General features: G+C 38.1%; 2 protein-coding genes across 6 annotated transcripts in view; one reads left to right on the top strand and one right to left on the bottom strand.

Annotated features, from left to right (window-relative positions):
• The first annotated feature begins 122 nt into the window (after positions 1 to 122).
• LOC122866716 (actin-associated protein FAM107A) lies at positions 123 to 8,996 on the top strand. Of its 5 annotated transcripts, none has more exons than XM_044176768.1 (6): positions 123 to 2,009; positions 3,874 to 3,940; positions 5,210 to 5,231; positions 7,282 to 7,438; positions 7,527 to 7,683; positions 8,147 to 8,996. In XM_044176768.1, exons 2-6 carry the CDS (start codon positions 3,917 to 3,919, stop codon positions 8,249 to 8,251), a joined length of 465 nt encoding a protein of 154 aa, XP_044032703.1. In that variant the 5' UTR covers positions 123 to 2,009; positions 3,874 to 3,916; the 3' UTR covers positions 8,252 to 8,996. The 5 variants fall into 5 exon arrangements, with proteins under 5 accessions (XP_044032703.1, XP_044032688.1, XP_044032678.1 ...); XM_044176753.1 differs by having other exon boundaries at positions 5,210 to 5,261; XM_044176743.1 differs by having other exon boundaries at positions 3,716 to 3,940; positions 5,210 to 5,261.
• Positions 8,997 to 9,131: 135 nt separating this feature from the next.
• The window catches only part of camk1a (calcium/calmodulin-dependent protein kinase Ia), a 24,912-nt gene continuing 13,062 nt past the window's right edge, over positions 9,132 to 20,981 (bottom strand). The window contains exons 4-13 of the mRNA XM_044176699.1: positions 17,432 to 17,563; positions 16,379 to 16,453; positions 15,534 to 15,672; positions 15,294 to 15,420; positions 14,937 to 15,012; positions 14,739 to 14,851; positions 14,577 to 14,655; positions 13,879 to 13,966; positions 13,546 to 13,717; positions 9,132 to 11,877 (exon numbers count right to left, since the gene is read on the bottom strand). Coding sequence (XP_044032634.1) covers positions 11,774 to 11,877; positions 13,546 to 13,717; positions 13,879 to 13,966; positions 14,577 to 14,655; positions 14,739 to 14,851; positions 14,937 to 15,012; positions 15,294 to 15,420; positions 15,534 to 15,672; positions 16,379 to 16,453; positions 17,432 to 17,563 — 1,105 coding nt within the window. The 3' untranslated portion in view covers positions 9,132 to 11,773. The remainder of the gene's footprint in view (positions 11,878 to 13,545; positions 13,718 to 13,878; positions 13,967 to 14,576; positions 14,656 to 14,738; positions 14,852 to 14,936; positions 15,013 to 15,293; positions 15,421 to 15,533; positions 15,673 to 16,378; positions 16,454 to 17,431; positions 17,564 to 20,981) is intronic.

Raw genomic sequence — 20,981 nt, 5'->3', positions numbered from 1 at the left:
CTCTTCCTTGCTCACCTGTCAGCAAGCTGTTAATGACGAGAAAGCCAACATTTATGAAAAATGGCCGGATATGGTGGCGGTGGGCGGCTGTTTCCCAAGGACCAAAGCTGACGGACATAAACCTTAAAGATCCCCTCCGGACATGTATTAAGACATATGTACAAATAGTCTGCTTGGAACAATATTGTGTGTCTGATCATGTTTTTCTGCAAAAAAAGGTAAAACTTTCCACAGTAAAATCCTTAAAAAGGCGTCTACTCCTTTTAGCTCATTAAAAATTCCAGAATCTATGAATATGCAAATTGTGTTCATTTCTAAAGTTTTCCTGCCGGACACAATGTCGTCTACTTCACTGTAAAGTCCATTCTCAGTGTATGTGCACTGATGACTAAGTTGCACATTGGATCAGGATTGGCTTCCAAACTATTTGTGATGGCACTAATCATGCTCATAGGCCCAACCCTTACAATCAGATTTTCAATGAGCACAGAGAAACTTTCCACTTTGAGCAGATGAATGTGAAAACAGCCTTCTAGTGTCAAACTCTGCACATACATCATTCTGCACAGTGAAGCTCAAACATCCAACTGTAGGAACAAGAAGAAAAACATGTTTTTGAGTGGAGGGGGTCTTAAAGGTGTGATGAAAAGGAGAATATGATGGAAGTTTCTTTTATTGGTCTTCCAAGACTTCCCTGTAAAATGATGCTACTCCAAATAGTTTTACACTCTTTCTGAAACTCAAAACCTAACTTATTGGACTTAATATTATATGTTTATACTTTATTTATCACATTGTGTGCATTGTAATTTTACTCCTGTTGCTTCTGTCTGCTCTGTATATAACAACATCTACTGCATGTCTGTTCATCCTGGATGATCCTTTCTCTGTTACTCTTCCTGGACCTTTCATTGAGTTTTTCCTCATCCCGAATTGAAGTCTGAGGATAGAAGGTGTCGCATTTTGTACAGGTTGTAAAGCCATCAGAGACAAGTTTGTCATTTGTGATTTGGGCTATAAAAATAACATTTTCTACACTTGACTAGTGTACTTTAATATGCCACCAGTTTTGTCTTTCTGGGATAAATTAACAATATTTGTTCTTATTCCTTTTATCTCATATTTCTCACTTTTTTTTCTTTACTTTCCATGGCAGCACTTTTCTTTCCTTCTCACGTTAATTCTCATTATTCCTATTCATATTTGTTGCATACTTTTTTATTTCACCCTGTACACTAGTGGTGGAAACTACTCAGAACCTTTACTTAAGTAAAAATACTCCATTACAAGTAAAGTCGTGAGATGATTAATTGGCGAGGAAAAAAGAAAAAAACAAAGTCCTGATGCACAAATTTGGATACATTTTTTGTACTTTTCAACAATGTTTTGCTCTTTTTGTTCAAGGTACTACAAGGAACTTTCATTTTATGTTGAGTCTGGCGGCCCCTTTGGACAAAGGCGGCAATGTTTTCTCCGCCTCTTGTCGTAAAGATCTTGATCCGGCTAGCGCGTGCATTCGTTTAGGAAGCGAGTGAAAGAAAGATGTAACTGTTTAATACTGTTTTTCTTTATTAAACACAGCTGTTTGTATTATGTATAGCGATGAGATAGTGTAAATTTTGTGGTTATGTAAGATTAAAGTTCCCCTCCAGACACGTTTTAAAGTATGTAAAAAAAATAATCTGCTAAGATTCATATTTTGTTTAACATGTTTATCCCACATAAAAAGTAAAACAAAACTCTGAAAAGGGGCTGGAATCACATCTACTCTTTCTCCCTCATTGAGAAATTCTGGATATATAAAGGCCCGCCCACCACTGCTGCATGTTAGATTGACCTGTGCCAGTGAGAGCATGGATGTGGGTGAGAGACATGTTCTTATTACACACCCATGGTGAGAGCGGTGTGCGTCAAGATGGCTATAGTTAGAGGAAACATCAGAGAGATTCAGCCATACATGTTTGAGTCTGTTGTGCACCAAAATAGCGACTAGCAGACGTATCAGAATGGTAAGTGTAGTTAGCATCTTTTATTGGTTTATGTTGTTTGTTAGCTTGTAACTGGCAGTGGCTGACATGACGTTAGTGGTTGTGAAACATACAATGATATCTGCTATGATGTTACAGTGTGTTCACATTGTTATCACATAATGTTAGTAGATAGGGAAAGGATGCTCCAGGGTCCCATCCAAAAACTGCACACTCTACCATGTTCGCTGTCAAAACTTTCACTATGCTAACTTAGTGGCAACACTTGCTCTGTATTGACAAGTTGCTCTGCGTTGGAGGTTTCCCGTTTCTTTGCTGGTAGTTTTGCGATTGGCTTTCAGATTTGTGACGTACCAAAGTCAAGGTCTGACATTTTAGGGGACTTAAACATAAAAAAAATGCATTTTTGAGTGGAGGGGTACTTTAATAAAGGTAATATGACCCAAAACCTCACTAAAAATATAAGTAAATTGTGTTTTTGTACCATTCATACACCTAGGTTACATACATACAACAGATTTGGTTGCTCGGTAATAGTAATTTTGTTGTTATCAACATTCCCTAGTAATGTTATGTCTTCATAATAATAAGCCAACAGCAAGATATTGCTCTGTGGCAAGGCCAACATAAAATGTTTTTATAAGCCAGTTGTATTACAGTAAAGTCCACCGTGACCTCCATGGACTGCACACAGCCATTTGCATTATATGCAAACTAATAGCCATCAATAATCATGGTCAATAATAAAAAAGGAAGGTTGATCAGCATACTTGCCAACCTCCAGACATCATAGTCTAAACCAGGAGACCAAACCTAACCAGGGTATCTGGGGATGTTCCTCCAGAAAATTGTTAATTTCGAGTACGCTTAATTTTGTTGCCGAAATGTGGAGTCTGGAGGACAGGGGGAAAGGGGGCATTGGGACTCTCAGGAGAATCTGGAGGGTTTGCAAGTAGCTACATCTACAAACATTGTATGAAAAGTAAATTAAGGAGAAAAACACATTGTTTAAAGACAGTGGATCCTGCAGGATAATTTTGTCCAGAAAACAAACAAACAATGTTTTATTAAACTAGAAAGCCAGACTAAAAAAAGAAGAGAAGGAAAGAGTAGCTTAGCTTCTTAGCTGAACTATTTGTTCTATCTATCTATCTATCTATCTATCTATCTATCTATCTATCTATCTATCTATCTATCTATCTATCTATCTATCTATCTATCTATCTATCTACCTGATAAGACTACAAAGGCAATTCATCTTCTGACACCTTGGTAGCCAAATTAAGCTATTATGGTATTGTCTGATAAATAAGAGCTAGGATAAATAGTAATGCATGATGATGATTTGATTTTCATATTTGTAGTGGTTTCTAGCGTCACATTATTGGTGAGCCTAAATGATCTAAGTTACCTTTGTCAACTAGAGCCACACAAACTGTGTGCTTTGGGCTCAAGAAAAAATCCTGATGTTCAGACTTTGTCCTGTGTGCAGAGGAAGCCTATTTAGCATATAGCCTATATTTATATTTTTCATATAAAATCTTAATCTGAAAAGTAACTAATAACTGCAGCTGTCAGATAAATGTAGTGGAGTAAAAATATAAATCAACATAAAGTAGATATACTCAAGTTAAGTACAAGTACCTTAAATTTCTACTTATGTGGGGTACTTGAGTAAATGTAAGTAGTTCCTTCCCACCCTTGCTGTACACTAAATATTCTTTCAGCACTTTTGGCCTTTGCTCCAGGGTTTGCTGCTTCCCTGGGAGCATCAGCATTGGTCCAAACACAGAGCAGCTTCCTCTCACTGGCATTCTCGGCTGCAGGAGTAGAGTGAGCGAGTAACCGCAAATTATTACTGACACTCTGTCCACTGTGAGCCCAGGAGGTGTCTGTGCAGAAACTAAATCTGGACTAATACTGAGGACATGGGAGTCACCCATGGAAAGAAAGTAAGTTTGTCGATTTTTATTCTTTGCTTTGGCCTTTCTCTGTGAGACATATGTATCATTACTCAAGTCACATTAAGATAATCCAGCAGAGGCATCCATGTGGCAAAAATACTTTCTTGGCATGCATTGTGTGTTTGAGAAGATTAAGAGACTGAAAGATAATGAAAAACCCAGTGTTACAGTATGTTCTGGTCTTACTTGTGCATCATAATAAATTATATATACAGTATTCATTTGTGTATTGTTTATCACATTTAAGCTTTTGTTATGCAGAACTTTATTCCTGTGGTAGATTTGTCTGCTACTGTTGTCTCTACCTTTTATTTCCCAAAGACAGTGAGTGCATGCACCAAACACAGCTCTTTATCCAATATAAAAAAGCCTTGCCAACGCTGGAGAGTGGGCCTTGGAGAGTGTTTATCCCGTCATGTCCTATTAATTCTTCTCCACACAATATCCACTGTCGGAGATTTAGCCAAACAGCGTGACTCTTCCCTCATCGAGCAAACAGCAACCAGCAGCAGAGCTGCCATTAAAATGCTTCGTCTAGGTTGCACTTTTCCTTCCTTGTGACGATTTACTGTCATCTTGTTTAAACTTTATTTGAATAATGGATGCTGGTTTTTGAACACATTAAGCCCAGACACCAGATTCCCAGACATGGTGCAGCCGAACTGCAACTAATACCAAGGCCACAACAAACATTATGTAACATGTACATGGATTGATAATGTAACTGTAACTATAGTAGATCATGCTCAGAGCAAAAAAGTGTAATCTGCCACATTTTTTTTTTTACATTAAAACGTTCATCAAATATTTCATCAAACAACAAAAACAGCAAGATAGCAGCCCAGCCTGAATAATTCTTGTCTCGACTATTAATTATTCTCAAACTCCAGCAAATGAGTAACTCAGTGGGAATCAAACTGAGTTTTGTTTGATCCTGACATTAATGAGGTGGCAGCCCTCCACCTCACCAGGAAGGGCACTCGCTTCACTGGACATGTGGAACTGGAGCTGACATTTCATTTGTCTGTCAGCATCATAATACAGCTTTGTGTTGCTCACAACTCTCGCTGCCTTGTTGACCTGACTGGGAGATTTCTATCTATCTAGTGTATCGGGAGTAGCTACTTTCTATGGAGTGCTATTGTGTGTCACACTCTATTTATCCTGTTACACACTATAGCTTATGGATAAGTTGGTAATAACTATGAAATATGTTATATTCTATTTGACATGCCATTGACTTCTTTCTGTTGACAGAGAGATCTCCAACATTTTCCAGGTAGAAACGAGACACACCCGAACGGGTCTGGTGAGAAATCTAAAAACATCCAATGTGATATTGTTGATTTTTGTGCCATTTTGTTAGTACTTGTCTTACTGCCGCTACTATTTTCAGTTCATTTTCAACAACAACAAGGAGTACTACACACATAGTATTATAGTAGATCTGATGGAAGGACAATTGTCAGAAGATTTAGATTTCCAACTTGTTATTTGACTGCAAAATCTTTGTTTATTTATTAATTTCATACCTCCTAGGAACCTCTTGCTGTGAGGCAGCACAGTACTGACCTCTGAGCCACTGTGGTACTTGTACTTTACTTGAGTATTTTCATTTTCTGCTACTTTATACTTCTGCTCCACTAATATTCAGAGGCAAATAATGTACTTTTTACTCCACTACTTTTATTGAATAACTTTAGTTACTAGTTACTTCATTGAGATTAATAATATAAAATATAACCAACAGTTAAATTATGATGTATTAATATAGGTTAAGATGGATAAGACTTTATTTAAGTGAGTATATTTTGATGCTAATACTTGATGCTAATACTAAAAAAAAAATGAATGAATGAATCTGTGCTATAAAGCACAGGTGGTGACTGTAGTATTTGCTGCAGAAGCATTTTTTTATTGATTCGTCATTAAAGAGTAAAAGGGTGAGCCACTTGTTAAGTCAATGAACTGTTATGTGGCTGTCAATAAACCATTTGCCTAGTGACATTCAACATTCAAATGTGTTTTAAAGCAAAGAACAATCTTCCTCTTACAAAGGAATAGATGAATCTATAAGCAACAAGAAAACACACGCTTGTTTATTTCAATACACTCGGGGGTTTTGTTGATACAGCCTTACCTGGTTTGGCATGACCCTTAGCTTTTGGTGGCTAATGTTTGCTAATGTTAGCAAATATTTGACAGATATTGCTGTGTAACTGACATTTCTTTTCTTGCCCTGCTGTTAGTCTATGTTTTAGCATTTACCATCATCCTGTTAGTGGCACTTGTGAACACAGTTCAGCAAAGGTTATGTAGGCTCATTTCCAAAGTGTTGTGGTAAAACCCAGGCTATGGTTTCATGTCTCTCATCATACGTGTGAATAAAGAGACTTCAATGAGCTTCTACAGTTGGATTTGCTGCAGGTTTGTTGACCTTTACATATCCAGCATAGATAGAAACAGGTTTTATATTTGAGAGACCAATAAAGTGAATTGGCTAGCAAGTGTATACTCAACTTTACAGTCAAGTTACTTTTGTGGTAAGTTTGGTGGTCCCTAAGATTGCCATGGTGTCATTTCCATCAAAGTCACTATTGTGTCTGTTGTGACACTAATCACTGAAATTGCACTTCTGTTCATGTAGCTTATTCATATGGTTCATATGGTATATTAAGGTTCTTTTTGAGTCTATTTGAGGCACGTTTATAATACCATAATACCAAATATGCCATATGTATAAGATGCGATCAAAAGAGAGTGCTCCAAAATACAAATAATAATAATAATAATAACGATGATCTTGACCATGGAGCTTTCAGCTGCATCTGATGTCATTCATAAGCGGATGGAGTTTGCTTAGTTGTCAAGGAGATAGTTCAGTTGTTGTCATGTGTCATATTGGGAGGTGATGGGGGGTTGTTGTAACCACTGTGTTTGTTCAAAGATGGTCTCTGGTGTGTGTCAGATGTGGATTGCCTCCTTTATCTTTCTGCAAATTCTTTCTCTAGTCATTAATAATCTGTCCCAACTATTTAACCCAGTTTTTACAATTTTGGTTCTCTTGAAAAGCAACACATCTGCAAAAACTATTTTATCCTAGTGCAAAGAGTTCATGTTTTCAACACCTAAAAGCTGCTATAATGTTTGTTTGTAATACTTAAACTTAACACCACAGCTGGTTAATTTTCAGTATTATAAATGTATTTATGAATCTTTCACTTGTAAGTATGATGAATACTGTATCACAAGAAGAAGTTGCACACAAAAATGGTCTTGGTAGGAAAATATATACTGTATGCTGGTATGTTTTTCTCTTTCCGCCTCAGTAAGGCAGACACACCAAATTGAACAGCTTCAGGCTCCTCCACTACAGAGTGAGGAGGAGGGCAGTAATCTCATCAGACCCCAAAAGCCTCTCAATCCTTTAATGGCCTCCGAGAATCACCAGGAGCTCCACAGAGAACTGCGGATGACCCACAAGAGGTTGGACAGACACACAGACAGTCGTAAACACTCACATTTCTGGTTCATTGTTTATAGAAATCATAAAGTCCTTCTGTGTTTCTGTCAGGAGAGTGTTGCAAGAAGGAAAGACTGAACTCCAGAGGGCTTTAGAAAAGAGGAAATGGGAACAAAAGATGAAAGCGAGCAAGGATCAGGAAGAGGCAAAGAAGAGCATATCACCACTTCATCAAGAACTGCTGAAAAGACATCAGAGGCTAGAAGAGGTTTGCATTGGACATTTTTCACAAACATTCTCATCACATCTGACTAACAATCAATATAGTGGCTGACATTTAATCAAATGATCTATTCTGAGAGCATAAAGTATTGTATCATATAAAAATGCCCTGTACTTCAGTACAAATGATTGAAATTGGTATATGGAGCATCAAATTGTTCTACAGTCCGCCACTGGAGGGCAGTGTAAGCATTGTTTCAGACACTGCAGAAGTCCAGTCTGGGCTCCTATAAGAAAACCATTGATCTGTTATTTTGAGTGTTCTAGTTATATGAACTGAAACACAGCACATACAGAGAATTAATGATTCTGCTTATCAGAGTTATTTTGTAAGACCATTCTATGGATTGTGTGGATCTTTCGAGCCTTTAATTTTAGGGAATTAGCTCTAAACCTAGACATTCATGGCGTTCGTTTACATATTTGAATATGTTTTCATCTCTCCACAGCTAGAGAGAGACCAAGGACAGCAGCGAGAGGGGCCAGAGTTCCTCCGAGTCAAAGAGAGACTGAGAAGAACTGCAGTGTTGGATTCAGGAGAAAAAGAAGTGTGACTGTAATGATTTGTGTTTGTATGTTACATGTTTTCTGTTGACAGTCAGCACATTGGACTGTTGGGAATATCAATAGGGAATATGAAATAGCTATTGGAGCTTAGGTGTTCTGCGTTAAAAATCTGTACAATAAATAGATAATACTGCTCAGCATTCATAGTCAACAAAAAAATCAGATAAGGTGAAGTAAGACATTTGGCAGCAAATCAACAACCCAGTGATTAACTGGCCAAAGGTGCAAATGTAAAGGAACAGTTTTTCTGTTGTGATCAATACTATGCTTTAATAAGTTAGAAATCAAAGTGTGCATAGATGAAAAACTAATTAGTGACTCCACTTGAGTAACATCAGTAAGTCTATATGGCTGAATTAGACTGCTGGATCGTTATAGACAGTGATGACAGCTGAGAACTGCATGTGTCATTGTTACAGTAGCTGTATGTTCACAAGATGGAAATTTTTCTATGTTGTCAGTATGAGTATAATTTTGTGATGTTGGGGAGTGTAGTATCATCAATATACTGGTCAAAAATCTGGTATCAAGAGGGCACTGACATGATGTCTGACAATGTGACTGATGTCACTGAGAGTTATTGTAATTCTAAGATAACTATTAAGACAATTGTGCCCTTTGTGTGCCCTTCAATAACATTAAAATATTATTAAGATATTTAACAATATGATACTGATATGTTGGAATGTTTTTTCATGACAGAAAAAATTAAAAACATAGGAAAAAGAAAAATCAGTAATCTGTATGTGTTGCATTTTGCATGCCATTTGTAAATGGTACAGTTTATACGTTTGAATCATTTCCACCTGTATATATTTACAAACCACATCTAAAAATAAATTTACTGTATAATGACAGAACACACAATGCATAGACAAGGAAGTTTTATTTCATTTCCTGCATTCATATCTTTGTGGGTACAAATCATTGTATTTTCTTACATCTTGTTCAATAACCCATGATGCATTGCATCCATACATTTGTAGCTCAAAACAGCTTTTACAAAAAAGGATATACAATATATACTTATATTTATATATATAATATACACGTGTTTCTTTATGCATTTAGATGTGTTTGTAATGGGTAAAATAAGCTTCTTTTTTAAAAAAAAAACACAGCCAAGTGGAAACAAATCCCAGGTAAGGTTCAACATAAGGTCATTACCAAACAAATAATAGCCAGGTTATCAAAGTCATCAACATTGGCTATCTTACAGGTAACATGAAGCCCTTCACACACAGTTTGCATATTTTCCACAATTACAGTCATGTAAATCCAGAGTGAATGCCTTATTTCACTGTACTATGGACCTGAAAGTATCAATGACAGGAACTGGTTTTTTGTGGGCAACATTTTTTTATGGATTGGTTGGATTTCTCCAGCTAACTAATAATAAATTAATAATGATATGATATGATTAATATCAGGATTTAAGTGTTTTCAGCCAGTTGTCGGAGGGAGAATTTTGTTTCATTTGTATTTTTTACATTAAATATCTTGCCAAAGCATTGCCATCCTTCATCTGAGTCATATATTTATAAGATGACAACATATCTGAATCTACAGTAAAACATCCCCACTTCACTTTATGGCTTTAGTACTGTAGGAGGACAAATGCATAGCTTGCACACTGAAGGTTACTCCCATGGCACAGGTAATGTTTCCAGCCCCATTTTATATATGTATATATATATATATATATATATATATATATATATATATATATATATATATATATATATATATATATATATATATATATATACATCATTTTTTCCATATTTTGTTCTATAGCTGGCACCTGTGTAAAATGAGTTTATGTGTTTTTGTTCTGCTTGTGGCCTGGATATCAGACAGGGATAAATAGTTAAGAGTTAAGAAAATAAGAGATTCTACATAAGCAACGGCAAGAAAACCGACTGAAAAAAATAAAACATAGTACAGGAGAAATCTCACTCAGGTAGAGACTTGACCATCATAGTTAATGTAAATGATAAGTCCACTGTGCTGTGTTGTACTTTGTCAACAACATTACTTCTGGTGTTACTCACTTCACATTATATAGCTCAAAATTACAGTATTACATCATTTTCAATACAACAGAGTAATAATAATCATGTGTGTTTATACTAATTGATCATCATTCATGTAAACATATTTAACCAGGTCATGCAAACAGTAGACCAAAACTTCTTCCACTAGAGGTGCACAGCACAGAGCAGGCGGAGCGCCCAGACTGAGATCCCTCCGACTCAGCATAAGACCCAGAGACTGACAGCAAGCGGATATTTAGATGCTTGCCAGAAAAAAAAACAGTGCGGTTGAGCGTGATATGAATATAATCATATTCTTCCCATGAATATAGAGGATTCTAAACATAATTGCCTTCAAAATAACTCCTCCCAACATGATGAGAGCCAATGGCAGAAGGTCAGATTCCTGTGATTTACGGATTAAGGGGATCTCAGTTTGAGCCTCTGATAACAGAACAGCCATAAAACAAACAAAAAAGAAGTCTCCTTTTCATTTTCATACATTTCGATATTTTCCCCAGCAGTAGCATACAGACACTCCAGGTCAGAACCACTCTTCACAAACCCAGTCTGAGCCAGAATATAGAGTCCATAACCCCCAGAATCACCCTCTGCTTTCCAAAAAGGCTTTAAACAAATTTAGTAAATACTTACAAAAGGACAGAAACACTTAATATGAGAAAAAGGTGATCAAACAGAACAAATGAGAAGGTGGCATCGGCAGTGAAGACATGCCTTGAGATTAACTCTATTCAACTAAACAGCTACTTGGTCAGTGACTGGACTGAGTCACATTGATGGGTAAAGAGTATTAAGACATGCAGAAGTAAGTGGCTTTCAGTACTGTTTCCCTCTAGAAAGCATTCCCCTTTTCTTTGTGCCCTGTCTGGCCAGATGTTTGGAGAAAGCTGACAGTAATGTAGAGTGTGTGAGCCAGATGGACGTAGACAGTAATTGTGGTTAGAGGTAGATGTGACAGGTAATGTAAGAACAAAAATAATGGAGGAGACTGCCTTTAGGCCACTGCCTCGTCTTTGATTAAGACTCAAGAGGCTCGGATCCTTCCTGTAGCTAACATCCCTTCACTTCTTGTAATGCACACACTGGCAAATGACCTCTGTCTGCTATAGCTGCACAAAGGTCAACTACATGTTAGGTTGCGAGGGGGCTTATTTCAGGATAGTCATGCAGACAGGCCCTATCTTTACATTACTGTTCACTCTGAGAAGCCTTGCATTCTGAACTGCAACAAAGTTAAAACGTGTATTTTGAGTCAGGATGTGATTTTTAAAACATTTTTTGGGGGAAAAAGACTTGCAGTGTGTTTCTCCACACTGTGACGGTGACCTGCTCGCTGTGGATGTACTCTGGTGGATGCTGCCTGATAACTACTCTGCATTCCTGGCCAGACTGGGCGGGCGGGCTCTGGGCACTCCAGGGATACAATGTCACCATGACAACATGAGGTTGTGCTCAGACGCGACTGGCTGGCCTGCAGCAGTAGGTGCAGCTTCTCAGGCTGTCCCGATCCGTGCTGCCCTCGGTGCTTCCGCGGCGGCCGTCCTCGTAGTGGGACACTGGAGATTAGAGCAAAACAGGGAACGTGAAGTTAAAGGGAAATTCTGGTATTTTTCAACTAGGGTCTTATTCTCATAATTGTGACCATTCCGACTATGGGTCATAATAACTTTGCACTCACCACCTCCTTTTGTAGAGATATGGGAAATTTGACTTCAGCAAAACAGCAAATATCAGAGCAAGCAGCGGGAGCCTCCTAAAGCTTTCCAAATAAACTTAAACTTAAAGTAATTTCAAATGCTTGTCTCTGAGTCTGACCAAAAGTAAATAGCCGACCTGGATTAGTTACTGTTTCTAACTGCAAAGGGATCTACATCTGGGGCAACCAGCCGGCAAACCAAACAGCTGCCTGTTCATCTGCACACAGTGGTTTGTTTGTAAGTGTGAGGCTGTGGAAATTGTTGTGCAGCAGTTGCAGTACAAAGTAGGAAAGAGTGCAAAATATGGAGTGCAAATAAACTAAATATAGGAATAAAGATTATCAGTAAGGTGCAAAAACCAAATGTACGCAATGCCAGAAATGTAACAGGTTACCGGTATGTAAGTATCCTAATATAAAGATAAACTGGTTAACGGTAAGGTGCAAATCTAAAATATACACACTGTCAAAAATAAACATTTATGGTAAGGATTATAAATAAACATGTTAACAATGAGGTGCAGATCCAAAATATACACAATGCCAAAAATGTAAATGGGTTAACTGTAGTGATCATAAATATCAACTGGTGAACTGTAAGGTGCATAACCACCCCATAAAGAAGCCTTTCAGGACATTTCTGTAATATCTGTTTACCTCTGTTTAAGTAGCATCTACGTATATATGAAACAATAAATAATTAGTGTTTGTTTTTTTCTGCATATGAACGGCAATATACATTGTTTTGCCAGGAGTTACATTTCCTGAATCTCCACAAAGGAGGTGGCAAGTGCAAAGTTAGCGCGACCAAAAGTTAGAACTGCCACAATTATGAGAATAAGACCCAGGTTGAAAAATACCGTAATTTTCCTTTAACAAGTTAACTTAGGTTCAGGAGCAGGTTCTGTCTGTACCTATAAGCCCCCGCCTTCTATACATTTATCTTAGACCAGCCTAACCGACGTCCTCCCCTTCCCAATGCTGCATTCATGTCATATGGAATAGATAGAGATGAGAAAGATTCCCACTACTTGTGAACGTTCACGTCACCGAAGGACTCAAGATGGTTGTATGATTGCAAAGTTGGCCCGCAAGAGGGTTAAAATACTGTGAATTTACAATGTGGCACTATATTCATTCAATTTGGGTTGAATTACTTTGAACTACAGACTCGGCAAACGTGTAGCATCCAGGTTTGTTTGGTTTTCAGGCACTACCATATTATTAAGTTGGATATATAAGAGCTTTCACGAGAATCCAAGTTTCCCGGTTGTAATTAACTTGGCTGTTGACATGAGCGCTGTTTACAAGATGGAAAATGGCAATTACAGCAACTCTGATATTACATGAACACAGCGTAATTTCATCCCCTTTCACACATCCACCCCCCCCTCATGTCTATTACTACCTTACATCACTAAACCTTTAACCACATAGTGTGGCATAACTGGTTTAAGTGGAGTGAGCCACAGGTCTGAAGCAGACTGAAAGAGGGTGTTTGCTCATTCACTGTGAACTGATAACTTACAGCTCTCCTCCTCCCCATTCCCCAAATCATCTTCCTCCTCCTCCTCCTCTTCCTCTGGGAGCAGATGTCCATGGCAGGGACTGGTGGGAGTAATCTGACTGGGTCCCTCGAGACTAGTGCCCAGCTGCAGCTTCCGCATGTGGCGAACCACCGCTGTGGCATTAAATGCTTGCTACATGGACAGAGAGAGGGAGAGAGAGAGGAAAAACCTTCAGTGTTTGACAGCTATTGAGGGAGAAAAACAGCAAAGGCGTACAAAATGTGCTCTAACTCTTGCCAATCTTAATACTGCTCTTTCAGCAGGTTGCTCTATGATTCAGCCGAGGCACTGACCTTCCATTTACTTTTGGCGAAGTTCTTCTTGATTTGAGCGCTGACAGATTCGTGGATATTCTTGTCCAAAGCTGTGTCTCCACAGATCCTGCAAAGTCAACAAGAATTTGAGAATTTACAGGCAGTTTAGGCACCTGACATGACAAACATTAACTAGTTCCAGCTTCTGAGACGTGAGGATTTACGTACGTACGTTTCTTCTCTAAACTGAAGAACAGACTAAATCTTGGAGTTTTGCACTGTTGGTCGGAATAAAACAAGACTTTTGAATGTGTCACCTTCGGCACTGGGAAATAAAAATGTGCATTTTCACTACTTTCTAACATTTTGTGCATTAAGAGATGAATCGTAAAAGAAAATAATCGACAGATGATAATCGATAATGAAAATAATTGTTAGCTGCAGCCCTACTGTTGATTATTTTTCCAATTAATCAATTCATTTTTTTTTTAGTTTTTTATCTAGTAAAATGTCAGAAAACATGGAAAAATTGTTTGTTTTGGTTGACCAACAGTCCAAATCCCAAAGATTATCAGTTTACAAAGATATCAAACACATAAAAGCTGCACATCCTCACATGAAGCCAGAGAATGTTTAGCACTTTTGCTTGATAAATATCTTAAAAGATTCATTATTAAATTCAAAATTGTTGGTGATTAATTTCAGTTCACTTGAAACTGAAATTGTATTTTTCTTACCATGGATGCTGCAGGGCCTGCTCACACGTATATCTCTTCAAAGGGTCTTTCTCCATCAGGTGACAGATGAAGTCTTTGGCTGCAAACAAAAATGAAGTTCATGTTGTAACATTAGATTTCACTGTTTTCACTGCTGTAGATATTTTTAGGAATTAGTAGTACCTGAATCTGAGATGTCATCCCAGTATGGAGAGTCAAATTCATACTCTGCTTTCAGAATCTGCTCAAATAGCTTGGCATCATTTTCATCGTAAAACGGAGGATATCCACATAACCTGAGGGAGCGATATTGTTACATATGCAAAACTAGGAAATGATCACTTTACATAATTCATCAGTGATGACTGTGCTCAGACTTACAGAATATAAGAAATAACTCCTATGGACCAGCAGTCCACTGCTTTGCTGTACGGCTTCTGAGCAAGCACCTCAGGAGCTGTGAAACACACACAGCAGACATTCAGGTAAAGTGGAAAATATACATGACACAGAGCAGCAGTGAGGGGGAATTCAAGTAATCTTGACATGTCAGTAATACTATGTGATCTGGTAGGTCACAGGTAGAGAGCACTTCTGAAACACTTGCAATTGACTCAGTAGTGGATAAAAGAGCCTCTCACAACACAATGAATAAAGAGGGGATATCAGCTGAAACAGCAAGTGCTGAGCTCACATGAAGGAGGGAATTCTGGCTGACCGGAGAAATAAATGCCTTACCCACATATCCAGGAGTACCGCAGGCTGTGGACATGACACTGCCTGCTCCCTCAATCTTTGACAGTCCAAAATCACTGATCATAATTTTGGAGTCTTCGTCCATACTGTAATACAGCAAATTCTCTGGCTGCGTAGACAAGAAGAATGATCAAAAAGGAGGGTTTGCAAATGGGGGGAAAAGGAGCCAACTGCAAGCCAGATTGAGCTGTTATATTTCTGTCTTTCCCCAAGCAACGATACCTTCAAGTCTCTGTGGACGATTCCCATATCGTGGAGGTATTTGACTGCATCCAAGATCTGGTGGATGAGTTGGCTGGCATCTCTCTCTGTGTAGAAACCTTTCTCCACAATCCTGTCAAACAACTCACCTCCAGACACCCTGCCAGGTGAAAATCATGGAAAAAAGCTCAATAGTCCTGTACCATTACTGAAGATATGAGTTTTAGTTCAAACCCCTTAACAAGCAACTTCATTACCAGTGGGCCATTACAAACTCATGCTGTGCAGCCAAATATTGATCAAAACGCAGAACTTTGTTTTAAATTCTAGATACATAAGTTACCAAATATGTCGGGCTTAATTAAAAAAAAGTTGGTGCAGTTATAAAATAATAATAGTCTTGAGTTTGAGTATTGACAATTGATACAGATTAAATATGATAGATTTGTGACATATATGAATATATATATATGACACTAGAATGTGGAATAAGATGATTTCACATCCTGTTTGAGGGGAAAACTGTATGTTAACTGAATGTTAATGTAATAAAATGATATAAAAAAGTGAAAAACAGACTCATGGCGATGTTTTTAAATGTCTTGTTTTTTCTGACAAACACTCAAAAGATTTTCAATTCACAATGATGTTAAACAGAAAAAAGCAGCAAACAGTCCCATTTGAGTCGCTGAACCAAAGAATGTTTGGCATTTTTGCTTGATAAACCGATTCATTTTCTGTACATTGACAAACTGACTAATCAAATCATTGTTTCAGCTCTATTTCACAGTAACAATGCACGCTAAATGCACATATCCTATTATATAATTGGCTCTTGTGTAAGATAAAGAGGAAGAAGAACTCACAGCTGCATGACAAGATATAGATGGGATGTACTTTCAAAGATGTCCTCCAGCGTAACAATGTTGGGGTGCTTGATTCTGAAGAAGATAAATGGACAGACATCATTAGATAGAATATGTTGTGTTTTTTATAGAGCCACATTTCTCTAATGCTTACTGTCAGTTGGTCACCAGATGGCATTCTTGCAGCATTATTCATATTAAGAGTGGCGTGTTCTCTCTCTTCTGTGGAAAGCCCTACAGTAAATTGGGATCAAACCTATGTGTTTGCAATGTTCTTCTAAAATACAAACTAAAAAAAAAAAAGCCTCTCAGATCAAACACAGAAAAGCTTTAGATATAGTAACTACCTCTTGCTAAGAATGACAGTGAGCATCTGCAACAAAGAACAGTTTTGGAGATTAACGCTATTGGGGCTTGACAGAATGACTGTAACAAATGCTATTCTGACACACAGAAAAACAGAATTTGATCGTTTATTGTTATGAACCAGCCAACAGACAGTCGAGCATCTCTCTTGGCTCTCAAGTCAATTTGAGAGCATATGAATGCGCCATGGCTATAACACATCAACAGCTGAGAGGAGCTAATGTGACTTTCAGTAAGAATAGAGAATCCCTCTGTGTGGTTTTTTAATGGTGACTTTAAGTATTTGGCCAAACTCCACTCCTCCCATTCTTCCATATCTTTCTCCTTCTATCATAACCCCAACACACACACACACACACGCACACACACACACTTCTCCACCCTCTATGTCTCTTTCTTTTTCTTCAATACACTGCTGCGGGGAACTCCACACCATCTCCGCCTCTGTGTGCTGTTGCCCTGGCAACAGGGACACTAAAAATAGGTCTATCTTCTTTACTCCTGACATTTCCGGTGCACAATCCTACTGTTTCTACTGACACCATGCATTTAGTCACCCATTCAATTGACCCCATGCATACATTCTGCATCTGTACATGCACTGTTGTAAGAGGCTGCACTAACTAATTCCTCCTGCTGGACACAAAGCGGCAGCTGACGCATCATGAGGAACTTCAGTGGCCTCACCTGTGTAGTACCGCAATCTCATTTTCAATGTTGTTCTCTTTCCCTTCCAATGCTTTCTTGGGAATGCACTTGATGGCCACCAGCCTCTGGGTCCTCTTCTCCTCTGCTAGAACCACCTCTGAGAAAGCTCCCCTAAAACAGGCAGTTGAAACACACACACACACACACACACATTAGAAAAAGAAAGAGAAATGTGTGGGAATGTGGGGTGAAATGGTGAAGATCAGAAAGCTAAAGTAGGATTCCTTCTTCTTAGGCTACAGGCCATGATGGATTGAAAGTGTTACATAAAAGAGAATATTCAGAAGAATTGTTCACTTTTTTCAAAGCTTTTCATGCAAATATCTTTTTTTAAATTCTTCTTGATATCTTCAGTGCAAAGGTGTGTTTTGGGTCGATTCCCACACTAAAAATAGACCAGTTTTTAGACATGTTTGTGGCCTCTCTCAACTAACCACAACACCAGAGCTTTTAAAAAATCTAAAAATACCCTCCATTCAGCCATCTGTGTGTTTGTGCGTGTGAGTGGTGTTTAAATGAATAATTAAAATGGTGACATTACAGAGAGGTTTTGGGGGCTGAAGGAAAGGCTCAGGGGGTGAAGCAACAGTCAAATACAGACATTTATAGTAATATCAGTTGCTTTAAAAAAATAAACTATTTTTAATCCATTCAATAATAGATACAGTAAATGTAGTGTGGCTGTTTTTGAGGGAGACTAGACTGCATTATGGATTATAGTGATGGTGAGAGGGAGAATAGTGTGCTTACACAGTCTCCCCACAGTGTGGGAGGGAGCTCAGGAGGAGGCCTAAACGCACGAATATTGTTAGCAACCACCGGGATCCTTTACATGTACTGTCACATGTGCAATACACAATGCAAGTTCAATGTTCATGTTGTAGCAGATATTTCCTCATCTTTTCCATCTGTCACACTGTGAGGAGTTAGCCTAACTTCACTTAATTCTGCAACCTTAAATAAATGGATGCAGACTTCACAGTGCTGTTGCTAACAGCAACCATGTGATAAGGAGGCAAACATCTCTCACTTTCTGTTTATTCTGCTTTTAATGATTATTAACTTTTAATTACAGAGCAGAGTTATTGTGCAACCTGACTGTCTCTCAGTACACGGTCTCTCTCCTCCCAGTGTGGATATCTTTCCGTCATTGTGTCATAATAAATGCTCAGTGTGGATCTGTGGTAATCCTTGAGATGGCTTTGTACCAAGGCCATCTTCTGCTCAACGAACCAGCACAGCAGAAACGTTTGCATAGTGAAGCTAATGCACACGAGGAGAGACGATTCTCACACACATCTCTGGTTTCATTCTTTAAAAGTACTTAAAATAATCTCAAAGCAAAATCACATAAAGCTCCAATTCTCATCGACCCATAAAAGCATTTTAATGTGTTTAAGTCTGCAGCATTTACAGACTGGGTTTCCTCAGAGGGTCAAGAGCACCAAACTTGTATTACTGGTTTACTGGTGAGTAATCTATTTAGTAGGTATATATATTGGGAGACAGACGGGTAGGACCCTAAATTCACTGACGTGCATTTATATTATATATTATATTTATGGGAATCTGGGGCAAATTTTTACTACTGAAAACAATGTTTCTGTTTCTGGCCATGCATTTCTGAGACAAGAAAAATGGTCACATGAGCTGGTCTCAACCACAGCTGTTTCTAAAATAGTGGTGAGCAGTGCAATATGGTGCATCGAGAGCAATGCAATCCTCAAAACTCAGCTAACAAAAGTTCCTTACCCACACAACTAAATAACAAGAGTAATAACAGCATAAGTATAGCAACATTATCTGTTATTTTATCAATTATCACCACTCCTATTGTCAGATTTTTCAATTGACTAGATGAGCTTGATATGGTTCCTGCAATTTTCTCGCTGGAATGAAAACAATATTATTAGGCTGAAAGATGTCATTTAGAGCAATTTATGTCCAGCTTGTACAACAGTAAACACAAATTGTGACTTAAATGTATACTATATGTGACCTAATCCATGCTTTATCTATACTACTCCTAAAAAGAAAAAGAATGCTTGCACACAGACTTTTCTACTGTTGCTGTGAGACACATTGTAATTAACCATCCAGTTGCTAATTTCTACTTGGAGATGTGGTAGGGGTGTGCTCTCTGGGGGTTTGGTAAGAGGAACAGTACATGGAGGAAGAGAGGAAGCTGCTGTAGTTGCTGTTCTGAACTGAACTTGATTAAGAGCAAATGTGTAAGTCTTAGCATTTGAAAGGACTAATATGTGATAGAAGAAAGGTTTATGTTACTGTCCAGCCATATAGATTTCATTTTCTTCAGGCTCAGATTACAACAGATTCCACCAGCAGTTGGCAACAGACCACTGAAATCTTTACACGTCATTTTATCTATTTCATGCCAATAAGTTATCCTGGCATGCATTGAAATAAATAAGTTTCATATGAGTCATTGGTCTAAAGACTCAGACTGACGCTCAGGCTGTTTTTGTGTAGATGAACAAGACTGTCACCACACATTTTCAGACATTTTTGCAGATAAACTAAACCCCCATAATATAAATAGATAGACAGAATAGACAGACAGACAGATAGATAGATAGATAGATAGATAGATAGATAGATAGATAGATAGATAGATAGATAGATAGATAGATAGATAGATAGATAGATAGATAGATAGATAGAGGATGATATAAAAGCCCTATGTTTGGTAATCATGCAATGGTGTCTGCCCCAAAGCCATCACCACAACATGAACACCACAGCATGGGTCTCATACACACACACACAGACACACACACACATACACAGACAAGTTGTTGAAGACACTGTAGGCTAATCCCAGCTGTCCATATGGGAAAATATTGATTCACGCATTCTCATATCGCTGTCAGTGTATCGCAGTACTATGATTAATGTGCTCTTATTGCCATCTTCCATGTCTTCAAGGCTTCACCTGACAATTCATTATGAATTTTACCACGATGGGCTGTTAGTAAACTACATAAAAAGACAACTGCATTGTAAGGTGCAGACACATAGAGGTCCAGGATTGAGCTGCACAAGCTATTTTTAAATCAATTAGCAATCAAGTTTGTGAACTCTGAAGTTGTTAGTAGTTACTAGCTAGCTTCAAACCAGTGATTTATCAAATTTAGTTGCACGATTAAAACATAAGAAATGTCTTAACTAGTGTAGACCATAGACTTTAAGAATCATATGTAAATCATCGCTAGAGCCGTCCAATCAAAATTGAAAAATCAATCAACTATCTAAACTAGGAGTCGGCTGTTCATTTTTCCCAGTAAGTACATTTTATTTTAAGCCTGTTTTTTCGCTAGCTAAAATTAGCATCCCAGTTAATATCACAATTAATGTGAATTATGGATGCACCTTGCTAACCTAGCTAGCACTAGCGTTAGCTAATGACTTAGCGGTTGCTATGCTCCACCGCTCCACACTCTCATCCAAATATGGTCACTTCCGGTCACTGGCTGCAAAAAACCAAGATGGCGACAGCCAAAATGCCAAT

The sequence above is a fragment of the Siniperca chuatsi genome, linkage group LG2 (assembly GCF_020085105.1).
Source record: "Siniperca chuatsi isolate FFG_IHB_CAS linkage group LG2, ASM2008510v1, whole genome shotgun sequence".
Taxonomy (NCBI): Eukaryota; Metazoa; Chordata; class Actinopteri; order Centrarchiformes; family Sinipercidae; genus Siniperca; species Siniperca chuatsi.
This window is presented reverse-complemented; position numbering and strand designations above follow the sequence as displayed.

What these genes read in the sequence shown, in the direction of transcription:
- LOC122866716 (XM_044176753.1), top strand. Translation starts at nt 3,917, where the DNA reads ATGGGAGTCACCCATGGAAAGAAA. An exon ending in GAGTCACCCATGGAAAGAAA is followed by an intron (nt 3,941 to 5,209) that starts GTAAGTTTGTCG and finishes TTCTGTTGACAG; the next exon opens with AGAGATCTCCAACATTTTCC. An exon ending in GACACACCCGAACGGGTCTG is followed by an intron (nt 5,262 to 7,281) that starts GTGAGAAATCTA and finishes TTTCCGCCTCAG; the next exon opens with TAAGGCAGACACACCAAATT.